The following is a 14,241-nucleotide window of genomic DNA, read 5'->3' on the forward strand; positions in this document are numbered from 1 at the left end:
CAGACCAACAGCCTTCTCAGCCACAGCAATGGCAGCCATGATGGGCCTAGTGGGAAAGGTGGAAGAACTCAGAGGATTTGATGTTATTGGACTTTTGAAAGGAGATCCATTAAGTAATTCTGAATGAAGTATAATTTTGATCATATTACTAGCAGCTCAAGTTTCCCACAAGTGAATGGAGAGGCTGAGAGAGCTGTACAGATAGCCAAGAAAATCCTATGCAGGAAGATCCATTCCTTGCTCTTCTGAGTTACAGTGACTACTGGATGGAGTCCAGCACAGCTCCTGATGGGAGGACAACTCAGATTCTTTTTCAACATTGCAGCAGGAGTTCTATTTCCAAAGTGGCCAGACATGCAGAGTACCCAAATCAGATATAAAGTCTGTAAGAGCTTTTACAACAGAAGTCATTCAGAGAACTGTTGGGTCTAGAACCTGGTGACTGTGTTCATTTCAAATTGGATGAAGAAATGGGACAGACAACTGTAGCTGTCATGAAGAAAAAATTCAGTGCCCAGATCATATGTGGTCAAGACTGACAGTAGGGAGTTCAACAGAAACTGCTAACACCTACAGTTTGCTCTGTTGATTGTTCTTTTGGAGGAACAATCTCTACAGATGGCAGGAGCAGAACAAGAAGATGACTCAAGGATTCCAAGCCAACCATAGCCGGCAACTACTGGACAGCCAGATGACCAAGGTGTTATGGGTTCGGGTGATGCAATTAGAAAATCAGTATGATTCATACACTTAACAGACTGGTCCATACTGAACTTCAAAGACAGCAGGATAGCATAAATATTGTAAATGGGAGGAACAGAGAACTTAAAGGGGGAGATGTAATGGATGTATTATACTGTTCAGCCTCTAGTGGCATGGTGTGTAAAATACCTTATTTAAATGAACCTAAGCAATACCGGGAGAGCAGTAAAGGACCCTATGATGAACACAGCTGGTTTGCAGAAGCAAGCGCTGTCACCAATCCATAGCTGGCACAGAAGATCTTGACCCAGCACTCTGCCTAACTCCCAACCCATCACGTTGGCGGGTTTGATATTCAGGACATAGATTCAATGGGAATTAGGATGAGACCATCACACTCATACGATCTAAGCCAAATATGAATGCAGGTCCCCTAGGCAGGAAAGCAGAGTAGCAAATAATTTGTGTATTACACTCACATTTGAAGCAATGTTGCTTTTGTCTCCCTTCACTGTATATGGTTTACCTTTCTCCCCCTTGTTCCCCCCCCGCCCCACCTCTACACTGTTGTGCTTTAGAAAGCAAATAACTCTCTGCAGTGCTATTTCTGGGTTGACTTTGATTTCATCCCCAGACCAGCGCCTCTTCCAAAGTCATTCACAAGCCTGCCATGGATTGGGATGACTCAGCATAAGCGCTTTGCTGCATAGTGAAAGCTAAGTGCCACATCACATCCAAAATTCAACTCGGGCCATTTGTCAGTGGGCTAAAGCAGCCCTATTAAGAGTAGTACTCTTCTGTTAAGGAGACTTTGGGCCTCTCTCTTAGCTGGAACTGCCAGGGAAAATTGAGAAGTTTCATTCCTGTCAAACTTTCTTTTTAAAGGAAAAGAATCTGTTCAATAAATATATAAATAAAAACAGACAGGTGGAGTCCAAAATGGATTCAGTATCCCTTGGAGGCTGGCAGCCTGGCAAGGACCATGTTTGACCAGTTATACATTCCAAGTGTTGTCTTCTCTTGTTTACCCTGAATTTGTTTCTGGCATCCAAGAAACCAGCTCTTCTTGTGTGGCCTCCCCCATCCCTTCTGGCTCCCTCTCTCCAAACATAGCTCACACCCAAATGGGTTTGAAATTGAATGACAAACTTGCTCCTGTTTAACCGCCCCCGCCCCCCCCCCCCCCCAAAAAAAAGCTAGTGGTGGAGCAATCTGAAACAATGAAATTAGAACAGTTTGAGAAAAGGCACCGTCTCCCCTCTCCTCAATATTCTTGAAGCTAAGAAAAATAACTGTTAGAATGTATAGGATCTGGTGACCACAGGGACAGTGCAATGAAACATCCAGTGTCCTTGGACAGCATTAAACAATAAATAACACTCGGCTTCTTGCTAGGTTGCTGTTTCACTGGCAACTTTGGGGATGGGTGGGAAGTTAGTTGTTTAAATAAAAAGAGAGAAACCAACTCTCATTTGCAGTGTTGGGCCAGATATTATACTCCATCGATGCTGGTCTATTTTCAGAGGATAAAAAATTTTCTCTACAGAGTCTAAGGCTTCACCAGGGACAAAACCCTTCCCTGGCACTGAGAGTTTGTTTTCACTCCTGCGATTGAGACATTCTAGGAAAAATCTCATTTTTTTCAAACCATCCAGGTGGTGCCTGCCAGTAGTGCGTCTGCGTGTAAACCCAAACCACACCTCATTTCATGTGGAACCATTGGCTGCTCTTTTCCACTTGCTGTTCAAATCACTGCCTCCGGTCCGCTGTTTCCAAAGCAGAACAAGAAGTCAGGAAATTTGAAGAGATGAAGGGTCCTTTTCCACAGGCCTTCCTTGCAGCAGTTGCCAGTGGGATGCAGTGTTGTCACCTCTGGATTTGATTTCTTTGCTTGTTTAGTCTTGAGTTCGGTTTCTTCTCTTCAGGAAGAAGAAGCTGCTCTTCTGGGGAGCACCCAGCAACATTGGCACTTGGCTTTTGTGGGTAATTTTTATCTAAAAATCAATACATAAAACAAATCAATCAGTAAGGCTCAGCTTAGAGAAGGTTTAGTGGGGCTACTCCTCTCAGAAAGAGACTCTCTGTTCCCTGAGAATGTGACAGCAGCCATCTTGGCCAGCATGTTAGGGATGGAACCAGGGACCTCCACTGCTGCAAGGAGGAGCCTTTACAGCTTGAGCTAAAGAGCCAGGCTCAGCTCATCTCTGGATTGGACACCTAACCCACGCTGACCAGAGGGCAACAGTACCACCAAGAGTCAATTAGCTCCTGACTTCCTAAGACTCAAACTCTTGTAATTCACTCGACATTTTATGAGGGACAGAAAGCCTGGACGAGATGCATGGGTTTGGATTCCTCTCTCCAACACACAGCTCTGTCCATTCATCTCTGTGCCAGTCCACATCATTCTTAAGAACACAAGAACGGCAATACTGGGTCAGACCAACGGTCCATCTAGCCCAGTATCCTGTCTTCTGACACTGGCCAATGCCAGGTTCCCCAGATGGAACGAACAGAACAGGTAATAATGAAGTGATCCATCCCCTGTCACCCATTCCCAGCTTCTGGCAAACAGAGGCTAGAGACACAATCCCTGTCCGTCCTGGCTAATAACCATTGATGGACCTACCCTCCAGGAACTTATCTAGTTCCTTTTTTTGAATCCTGTTATAGTCTTAGCCTTCACCTTAGCCTTCACAACATCCTCTGGCAATTAGTTCCACAGGTTGACTGGGCATTGTGTGAAAACATACTTCCTTTTGTTTGTTTTAAACCTGCTGCCTATTAATTTCATTTGGTGACCCTTAGTTTGTGTGTTATGAGGAGTAAATAACACTTCCTTGCTATTTTAATTCTTGCTATTCGAGTCTCCTCAGCAAAGACTGCCAGCCACGACAAATAGTGATGGGCTTCTGTGATGTCAACAATGATGTCTAGGATGGATCCACCAACCACACTTCCACGGATAGGCCAAGTTACGTTAGAAGCCAGAGCTCTAGATGGCTAGTGTCCCGCCCAGAGTGCCTCCCTTTGCACCCAAACTCTTTCTGATCTGGCTTCTCTAGAATATAGGCATCACTTTATTCCTAAACAAAGTGGCTGGTTTTCAGTGCCATGGACGGAGGTGCAGTTGGCAGCTCTTCTAATGCCAGCCACAGCAAGACATTTGCCAGCAATCTCTACTGCACAGTGGTGTAAAAGACTGAAACCGGACATATGCGAGAGTAAAACCATGCCCATGGCCTTCAACCCCACTGTCATGTGGCTCTTGAAGGGGAACCTGTGGTTCCTGACAGAGGCTTTGACAAAAAGGTGGGATTGCTATGGGTGAAGTTGCTGGCGCAAGGGCCACAGCATGATGGAACAGTCTGGACAAATATACTACCCCCTCTGCCAGGGAGGGGTTAGCTGGATGGAGGCAGATGGCTCACAGGACTCTGTCTAGCAGCATTTCATGGCAGGGTCAAGTCAGCTGAGTCCAAAACATGAGTGTTGAGTAGTTTGACAAGGGGGAGCATTCTGAAAAGCACCAAAGAGATTTAGGAGCCCAGGTCCCATTTTCAGCAGTGACTTTGGAATCTAAGCTCAGAGCCGCCAAGGTATTTTGATCACTGAAACCAGTGTAGTTTAGGCACGTAGGTACCTTGGTGGATCTGGGTCTGAGGCGCTCAGGTCTCATCCACAGCCAGTGTGAATTAGGCTCCTCAGTCATTTGGGTGCTTTTGGAAATTCCATCCAATATCCCTGAAGTCTAGATGTAATAATCAAACAGCAGACGTGAGAGTTAAATGCAATTCTCCCTCCAGCCAGGGGCTGGCAGCATCCCTTTAGAGACCCTGCTCTTCGTGGGTCAGGGACATGGGAGTTGCTGGATTAAGGGCTTCCTAGCTTTGTGAGTGCATAAGGCCAGGCATGTGGCAAAGCTATGCATGGGACGTCTCTCTTTGTGAGCCGCCAGCAGGACCCAATGCGGTGGAGCAAAGGTGTTGGGTCACTCTGGATCATACTGGGATCCTGGGCCAGGGCACTCTGGAGCCTCCGAGCAGGGACACCCACTCTCCCCGGAGACCCTGTCCCCAGTAAGGTGCTTTAATAATCTCCATCCTCTCAAGTGCAATCACTGCAGTGAGTCTAACGTGCTGCAGTAACAAAAATAGCAGGTTGCCAGGGCTCTGACGCCGCCCACCAGGAAGCTCACAAGGATCACTTTAGATGCAGAGGCATTGCGTTTGGGGATGGGGGAGGGGGAGAGGAGAGCTGGTGCCATCGCCCTGTTCAGGCACGGCGAGCTGGGTCATGTGTGTTCACTGTGGGGTCACATTCAGCCCTTGCACTAGCAGAGGCAGGGTCCTGGGATGATCCACCGCAAGGTGGCTGGATGGCATGTGCACCGCACCTCACCCTGGGATGGTGCAGCCATGAATCAGTTCCCTATGAGCCCGGCCAGCAGAGGCAGCTGTTGGGGCACACTGGGTCAGCACTCCCCTTGTCGCTTAGTGCCCCACACTTTTGGGGCTGGTCCCAGGCGGCGTGGATACTGCCTCAGCTGGGAATAGACTGCGTGGAAGGGAAGAAAAATCTGACTTTGTTTGAATTAAAACAAAGGGGAGAGTTTATTGGGAGATCTGCTGAAATCAGAGCAATGCTGAGACAGCCTGTGCCTGTGCAGTCATTCCTGCCCAGTGAATCCAACCAGGAAGAGCGCTGTGCAATGTGGGGCGAGGCTGGGGCCCTGCTTCAGAGCCAGCACTTCTTGCGGACGCAGCATGGGCAGCACATTCTGCTCTGGGGACAAGAGGTTTGGGGACCTTGCAGCTGTCAGAGCCTTGAAGATATTGAGGCGTGGGGCACCCATGGGGTGGAAAGAGACACATGGAAAAGGAGCCAAAATGCAAAGTGACCTGAGTTTTCTGCTGGCATCTAAAAGCCATTGTTTCCCAAATCCTTTCTTCTCATTTAAGGCTGTGCCAACCAGCGGTGCTGACCTGCATTGGCAGGAGGACAGGAAGGTGAAGTATAAAGCCAGAGGTTTCATCTGTATAGAGAGAGCTCCCAAGGCCCCATCCACTCCAGGGCCAGAGCCCCCACCTTGTTCCACTAAGTCAGTAGAGCTGTGCAGACATGAACCACCTGGGGCTCGGGCCCATTCGAGCTACTTTTCATTAGAAATAGTGGGAAGGAGGATCTAGACAGTGAGGCATGGGGACCCGACACCTGAGCTGGGCCCTGTACAGCTCCCAACCAAGGGAGTCACCTGGGGCACTTCAGCTTAATCTGCACTATCCCAGTAGAGGGGAACCAGGACCTGAAATTAGCACCCCCCCTTTGCCCTGGTTTATTTTTTAGCCTAAACCTTTCAGAAATCCCATGAGGGGGGCCGCTCTCCTCTCATGAGCACCTCCTGTTGGCTGGATGTGAACCTGCACTCTTTTCCTGGTGCCCTATAGGCTGTTAATCTCATCAGGTGGGTCTTCAGTAACCCAGCCCTCTGCGAAAGTCACACACAGTCTAATGCATGAAGGAACCCCTTCTGGAGTAACACAGTCCAACAATGGTTGGCCCCCTCCAGGGTCTTCAGCCCCATCTCTAGGCCTGTTTCAATTAGCTTCTTTCTTGGGCATTTAGTTCTGAGTCTTATCCCCTTCTTGAAGCTTAGGCTACTTCCCCAGTGTCCGGTAGGGGGACCCAGGTCTGTCCTCTACTCCGGGTCCCAGCCCGGGGACCCTACAACTAGCAGCCACATGCTGCATCCTTTAATAGTTGCTGCTGCTATTTCCTGGGCCACGTCCCACATAGCCCCTTCAGTGTTCTCTGTTTGTTCTCACAGCCTTTCAGTCTCACAGCCCTTCTCACCCTTCTGGTCCCCACCAGTGACTGAGCTGCTCTGGCCCTGTCACTCCTTTTATCTGAGCTTGTTGCACTCTGATAGGCTGCGGAAGCAGCCTATCTAGGCAGGTCTGGAGGACCCATCTTTACTCCTCCTTTTCCTGGGGCACTGTGTGGCAGGACCGTGAGGCCTCCAGCAGGGGGCCTCAAAGGGCCCGGTGCATCCTGTCACCCACCCTGATGCAGGGGTTCTCAAACTGGGGGGTTCGCAAGATTATTACATGGGTTGCGAGCTGTCAGCCTCCACCCCAAACCCCACTTTGCCTCCAGCATTTATAATGGCGTTAAATATATTTAAAAGTGTTTTTCACTTATAAGGAAGTTGCACTCAGAGGCTTGGTATGTGAAAGGAGTCACCAGTACAAAAGTCTGAGAACCACTGCCCTAATGGATCAGCTCAGACATCAGCACTCTTTCCCGCTCTGCACTTCAGCTGTACATGTGCTGGAGGTCGGGACTCAAGAGCTTGTGAATTTAAGTCAAATTTTTACTGTTTCTTTTTTTTAAATTAAAAAGGCCACCTGCTGTGCTCTTGCTGAGGGTACAGGGACTGGGGAAGGATCACATTGCTTGGGCTTCAGAGGCTTGTATCCAGCCCTCTTCTGCAGGGGGTAAGGGGAGAATCGCTGGGAGATAATGGCTTAGGGAGGTGGCAACGGAGTGATGTCCCCTCCAGTCATGGGGAAGGGGGAATAAGAGACAGATGTAGTCAAGTAGTTTAAGCATGTGAATGGGAATTTTCTTTGGATTACAAATCCCTTCTCTGAGAAAATCACCCAACCAACAGCAGCTGCTTTTGATGTAGGACCCTGCCCTTGTGTCCCCATCCAGTCTGCACTGCTGCCAGTTGTGTACTCACTGTGCAGGGAGGCTGCATCCAGGGCTCTCCATCCACCTGCATGGGCAACAGCTTTGTTGTCCTGGAACCCACAAACAAACAAGACAGAGGGTGAGGACACAGGAGGGGCTGCCTTTCTCCAGGCAGTCTGCACCAAGGGTCCTGTAGCTCACAGACCTTCCCTGGAGGAGTGGGAGGAGACATGGAGGACATGCCCTGCAGCAGCCCTAAGTGAAAACATGCCCTGAACTGCAAGACGTGGGCACATGAAATCCATGCGGGAGACTGCTGTAATGCCCCAGGCTCAAGGCATCATGCCAAGGATTGCACCTTGTTTTATAAACTACTGCATCTGGCACTGGATCTGATCACTTCCTTTCCCAGGTCAACAGCCTGTCCCTGGATCCTCTCCGCTCCTTCCTTGCACCTTTGCTGTACGCTCTTAGTTCTGCTGAGTCTGTCACTGCCTCTGCCCACGTCTTTGATATAGTCATAGAGTTCAAGGCCAGAAGGGACCACCAGATCCTCCAGTATGACATCCTGCACAGCGCAGGCCCCCAACAACACCCAGCACCAAACCCAGCCACAGACATGAGACCAAACTATTACAGCTGCCAGGACTCTAGAGTAGGGTGCATCCCAGGCAAAAAACAGGAGGAACCAAAGTGCACCAGTGCCCAAGGCCCACTCGGTGTCAGGAAAATGATTACATGAGAGAAACCCAGATAATCCTGACAAGTGACCCGCACCCATGTGCTGCAGAGGAAGGAGAAGCGCCCCCCTTCCCCTAAGGTCCCTTCCAGTCTGACTTGGGGGAAAATTCCTTCCCAACCTCACACAGTGATCAGTTAGACTTTGAGCATGTGAGCAAGACCCAGCCAGCCAAGCACCGGAGAGAGGGAACGTTCGGTGCCACCTCAGAGGGCTGAACCACACCCCCGCCTCCAGTGTCCCATTGCCAGCCAGGCCATTCCTGACGTTTCAGTGGACGGAGGTTAAAAAAAAAGAGGCGCGGTGGAGATGATAAACTCTAGGGGGAGGGTTCCATGGATGAGAGGCACCCTGGGCTGTACATGTGGGTATATCATTAGGGGTTACAGTCTGGCTGGGGGAAGGGCAGCTCTGGGATCTGAATCAGTGGGGTGGAAGGTGTGTGGGTTCTGCGTAATCAGGACTGATACTGAGATCTGAGTCTATAGGAAAGTACAGCCGAGCGGCATTTTGGCAGAGGTGGAGGTGTACAGCTGATATTGCAGTCTGTAAGGCATGGGGAAAGGGATGAAGTACTAAAATCCAGGCGTGAGAATGAAAGCAGAAGGACCCCAGGACACCCTAATTAAGGCCCAGCAGTCTGTCATCCCTCTGAAAATGTCAGGAACAAGGGGAGGCTAATGTGGCTGCATGGGAAACTGGTCAAAGATCTCAGGGGTGGGAACCCCTGCCCTGAAGTGCCTCCCTCAAGGCAGAAGCTGGAAGGTTACGTCACCAATGACTGGAAGGAGGGAGATAATGAACCTGGGTCACCTACTTCTTGGGTGACTACCCTGTCCGCTGGGTGAAAAGTTATAAGGGGAAGGGAGGGCAGCAGTGGACACACCCTCACCGCCTCCTCCAGCCATTTTGTGAACGGCTGAAACTATTTGTGTGAAATCTGCAAACAGTTTTGTGGCATCTGTGCAAATATTTTTGCCAATTCAATAATGACTAATCCACAAACCAGCTATTGATCAGAAGTACGGAAGAGGAGATCTGAACACACACGGCCAAATCCTGCAGTCCTTCCACCCTGTTTCTGCCGTCTGAATGAGTCAAACTGCCACTGACGTCAGGGAGAGCTTTTCCCAAGTAAGCAGTAAGACCTTCAGGATTTGGCTCACACAATGAGTCGGTGACAAGGGAGGGTTCCTCGTTGTAAAGGAAGCCAGACAACAAATGCACAAACCCACTAATAACTATCACTGAAGAGTCACTGAAAACTAGGGAGGTATCTAAGAGCTGGGAACTACAACACGGCACTATTTTACTATGAAGGAGAGAAGAATGATCTTGCCAATGACTGACTGAACAACTACCCAACCAAACCAGCCAACCAACCCAACCCAAACCATCCCACCCTAGTAAAAGAACTGAGCAAATATAAAGAGAGACACTGTGGCCAATAGACTCCTGAGCAATAGGTGTCAAAGCCTTACACTGAATATTGTCGGGGTACATGAATCACCATAGGTCCTAGGAGCCTTACTCATGGCCAACGAGCCCTTTGTGCTCAGAGCTCTACAAGCCCCATATATAACTCAGGAGAGAAACAAGGTGGGGGAATAATGTCTTTTATTGGATCAGTTTCTGTTGGTGGAAGGTACATGCTTTCAAGCTTGACCATTCCACCAACAGAAATTGGTCCAACACAAGGTGTTACTGCATCTACCTTATCTCACTCATATCCAGGACCAATGCGGCCACAACACTGTAAATAAATCATGCCAGACAAGCAGACCTGCCGGAATTGGAGTTACAGGATTAGTGGGTGAAGGGGAGACAGGTGGGGCGGTAACTGGATCTCAGCAGAGCCTCGGAGAGGCATTGGATGTATCTGTTAGGATGCTTTCACGTAGTCATAGCCATTTGCCATGGTCTAGCGGGCGTTATTAAGAGCTGGATCAGGGGCTGGGACAGTACCTGATGGTGACGGATGAACACTGGGCCAGTCTCTTTCCAGCACTCTTCAGTCCGGTGTAGATCTGCCCCATCTCCATCGCTCCCTCAAGACCCACCACTTCCAGGAGCTGGTCACTGAGGTCTGGGAGGAGAGAGAGTCAAACACTGCATGTAGGGTCTGACCTGCCTTGTTCAGACTGAACTTGTGTCCTCAGACATAGCCCCTCACCCAGCCTCTGGTCTAGTGCTCATACCACTGCCTCGTTTCTATTCCTATCCATTTAGTGACAGGAGCAAGACACTTTACAAAGCAGACATTTACACAGTGATCATGTTACTCATCACAATGCAGCCACCTCTGGAGTGGAACTCAGCAGCCACTGTAACATGTCAGCAATACTGCCTAACAGTGTAGGGGCAGGTCATGAGCCCAAATGCAGTGAGAGGGGAATTTATCTGAACATACTGTAGCTCACTGCCTTGGAATTTAGCCTGGGCACTGGGGCTAACAGACATTTGCTTGTAGAAAGAGCTGTGAACCCCTAACAGACTTGGGCTTGTTCTGCAAGGGAGTATCTCTGAACACTCAGTCCAATGCTGGGACGGTGTTTGGGAGCTCAGCAGAGAGTGGGGAAATGACTCCATTGTGTCTAGGTCTGGATGTGCTCCCATCACCTCCCTGCCCGGGACCAGCTTCAAGAAGGACAGAGACTTTCCCTACACCAGTCCCCTGCATCACCATGGTTGTGGTGTAGAGGGGCTCTTAATGCACTGCAGCTGGCAGAGGGAAATCTGCTTGGTCACGCACAGAGCAGGGCTATCACAAACGGGGTGTGCAGGGACCAGGGCTGGGCTGGGAGGGGATGGCCTGAGGGCAAACCAATAACTCACAGTGCTGGAGGCTGCTGGTCTGGTCTGCAGTAACTTAGAGCAACACCTGACTGCTGTAACTTATTCTGGAGTATGTTTTGGCCCCTAGAAAGCCCATAAAGCCATCTTTGCACCCCTCCCAGGGACGCCCTGCAGATCAGAGCCCTTGTCTTTCTGGGCATGCTCCATATGCCTGTCAATCCCAAGGAACTGAGCTAGGGCCTCAGTTAGGAACGGCAGAGCTGCCCTGTGTTGGAGGGCTGCGCTGTGACTAGCCCCCACCCCATACAGGTCAGATGCATTTGTGCCCATGGGGAAGATAAAACAAGGGAAAAGTGAGTTTACAATAAGAAGCTCCATGAGAAAAGAAAACACATGAAAAGATTCCTGGCCAGGTGACTCAGGCAGTTGACATCCAAATGTTGTCTCTTGTTCATTATTGTCTCTTCCCCAGTCCCTCCTGGTTTCCTGCCTTGGCCACGCTTACAGGAGGCAGGACTAGATCCGGGAGCACAGTGACTCTGAAAAAGCCTAAGGGGTGGTGGTAGAAACCAGCTGAGCGTGCTCTCCCAGTGTGATGCTGGGGCAAACGGGACCATCGCAGAGGAGCAGCGAGGTGGTGCTACCTCTGCATACAGCGTTGGTGAGACCATTGCACAAATACGGAATCCAATTCTACTGGCTGCTCTCCAAGAAGGATGCTGAAATGCTGGAAAGGGGACAGAGTAGAAGCTACAAGACTGATCTGAGGTCTAGAAAACCTGCCAGACAGTGAGCCACTGAGGGTACATCTATACAGGACTGGGGAGATAGTGTTTTCAGCTTGGGTAAATATACCCCTACTAGCTTTGATTGAGCTAGCATGCTAAAAATAGCAGTGTGCCCACAGCAGCACAGGCAACGGCTCAGGATGGCCACCTGATCACAATCCTGTCCAGCCCGCTGAGTTTGTACTCGGGTGCCTAGCCTAAGCCGGTGCCTGTACTGCCACGGGCCAAGCTGTTATTCTTAGTGAGCCAGCTCAAACAAAGCTAGGGTGAGCGTGTTTGGGCCCATCCCTTGGGAATCTGTGCCAATGGTTATTTATTTCACTTATCAAAGATACAGTTAAGAAGTGACTTGATCATGGCCTTTAAGTACCTACACCTCTTGTTCAGCTCTGCTGGGAAGAGGCTCTGGCAGTGGAGGGAGGGGCTGTAAGAGGAAGGTGCCAAGAGAGGGAAGAGGGAGGCAGAGAGGAGAAATGTTGAGATAAGAGAGGAATGCTTGTTTTCTGATTAGACCAGACAGTGCTGTGGCTTTCTTCTCTGATCAGCGTCTCCACATAACAGCACCCCCTTTGGAGTGGAGGCCCCTTGTCCTGAGCCTGTGGGGTGCGCTCAGCAATCTCAGACAGCTCTTTTCCTCAGATGGGAAGAAAACACAGATTTCCCCAAACAGAATGCAATGGCCCAGCCTCTCTGCCCTGGTTCTGGCCTCTCAGGATTTGGCCAGCAAGGAATTCCCCCGGCATGGGGGAACACTGAGCAGGTGGGCAGTAGCATTTCCAGCTCTTGCACCAACTGCCCTTCTCCCCGCAGTGTGGAGGATGGGAGGGGTTAATTGGGAGCAAGGGGGTGGGTGGAGCACAGCTGCACTCCATCATTTCTCACATTTTGCCTGGTCCCATAGGGACCATGGGCAACTGGCAGTGGCTAGAGCAGTCCCTAAGTGGCTCTAACTTAGGCTGAAGGGCTGGGATTAGGGCAGACGAACTACGAGAATCAGGGAATGTAACTTGCTCTCTGAAGGCCCCCAAGCATATCTTGGTACAGTGGAGCCATGTGCTCTCAGCAACCTGCCTTGCTAAGCTAATGGGCTGATGCATTTTGTACCAGTGGGAGCTTTTTTAGGGGGTATGGTTCACTCTTCGATCCAGTCCTATAAGCTCCAGTAACCAGCATGATCCCAGGTGCCAGATCACCGTGCCAGGTCCATGTTTGATAGGGTGTGGCTCAGTCTTCAGGCCAGCCACAGGCAGAAGGGAGAATATTTCCCTGTTGTGTCTATGTGGGTCTCTGAATGCACTAAGGAGACCAAAAGGATGTCAAGGCTGGGACTCTGTTCTACAATCAGCAGCCAGGAGCCCTCGATAGGTGAGAGTCACTGCTGTCCAAAATACAATCTCCCATCCTGAACGTGTGGCCTACGCTATTTGTTCCTGGATATATGCCCTTGCCTTTGGCTGCATTAAAATGCATGTTGGCTTGGGCCCAGCTTACCAAGTTGTCCAGCCTGCTCTGCATAACTGCCCTTAGCATTACGTATCACTCCGCTCAGCTTTGGGTTAGCTGCAGATTTTACCAGCAGTGAATGATTTTGTATTTCCTCCCAGTTCATTGATCAAAAAGCTGAACAGCCGTGTGGCAAGAACAGATCCCTGGGGGAAACGCCTCCTCTGGATTTGATTCCCCATTCAGAGTGACATTTTGATGTTGGGAAGAGATGGATATTGATATCAGTGGTATGGCAAGGCACAGAGAAGCCCTGCAGGATGCAGCTACGTGGTATCTCCCTGGCTGAGGGCAAGAGGAGACCATCCAGCATACCAACCAGTGCCCTGCCTGCACCATGCCCTGGGCTGAAGCCTGGCAGAGGAGTGCAGGGTCTGCGTTAGCCTCTCAGGCCGCTTGCTTACAAGAGGCAGTTCTGATACTGGGCAGCCACTGGCAAAGTGCCCAGGAAGAGTGGGTTCATTGAATAGCCAACTTAGTGCCGAAAGGTCGCACTAGGTAACTGACTACAAATAGGGCTGGGACAGTATGGCCAGAGAAGGATGCAGACGGCAGTCTGCCTAGGGCAGCAGGGTCCAGCTATGGAGGAGAAATGGAAGAGTTCAAAGCTGTGACGCTCTCGCTTTGTTTCTTTGCCTGGGGCAGGAGGCCCCTGAATGGAGGTAACCAGTGGATTTCGAACTCTCCAGCCTGACCCTGTCTGTGTTTCATTCATGCACAGTCTGAAAGCTCAGTCACATCCAGGGTGTCCTGCCTTCCTCCCCAGAAATCACACCAGCACCAACGGCGCTCATGAGCCCCTCTTGCCCAGGGATGGGCCACACAATACCAAAGCTGGTGAACCCACCTCAGCAAGGTTCTCCTGATGACCTCGTGCCTTTAGTTGCTGTTCAAAACACTGGCCCACCTCAACTGGGAAAGTGGATTGTGTTTTAGAAGCATCTTTGTAGCCACATGGAGGGACAAACAGCGACAGGAACAGGCGGGCCAAAGAAATCCAGTAGCGTCTTTACAATA

General features: G+C 50.2%; 1 protein-coding gene across 5 annotated transcripts in view; it reads right to left on the reverse strand.

Annotated features, from left to right (window-relative positions):
- Positions 1-1,907: 1,907 nt before the first annotated feature.
- The window catches only part of DGKG (diacylglycerol kinase gamma), a 139,596-nt gene continuing 127,262 nt past the window's right edge, over positions 1,908-14,241 (reverse strand). For all 5 annotated transcript variants that reach the window (XM_030575609.1, XM_030575611.1, XM_030575610.1 and 2 more), the window contains 3 exons: positions 10,103-10,223; positions 7,448-7,508; positions 1,908-2,696 (listed from right to left, as the gene is read on the reverse strand). In XM_030575609.1, coding sequence (XP_030431469.1) covers positions 2,598-2,696; positions 7,448-7,508; positions 10,103-10,223 — 281 coding nt within the window. In that variant the 3' untranslated portion in view covers positions 1,908-2,597. The remainder of the gene's footprint in view (positions 2,697-7,447; positions 7,509-10,102; positions 10,224-14,241) is intronic.

The sequence above is a fragment of the Gopherus evgoodei genome, chromosome 9 (genome assembly GCF_007399415.2).
Source record: "Gopherus evgoodei ecotype Sinaloan lineage chromosome 9, rGopEvg1_v1.p, whole genome shotgun sequence".
NCBI classification, from domain to species: Eukaryota; Metazoa; Chordata; order Testudines; family Testudinidae; genus Gopherus; species Gopherus evgoodei.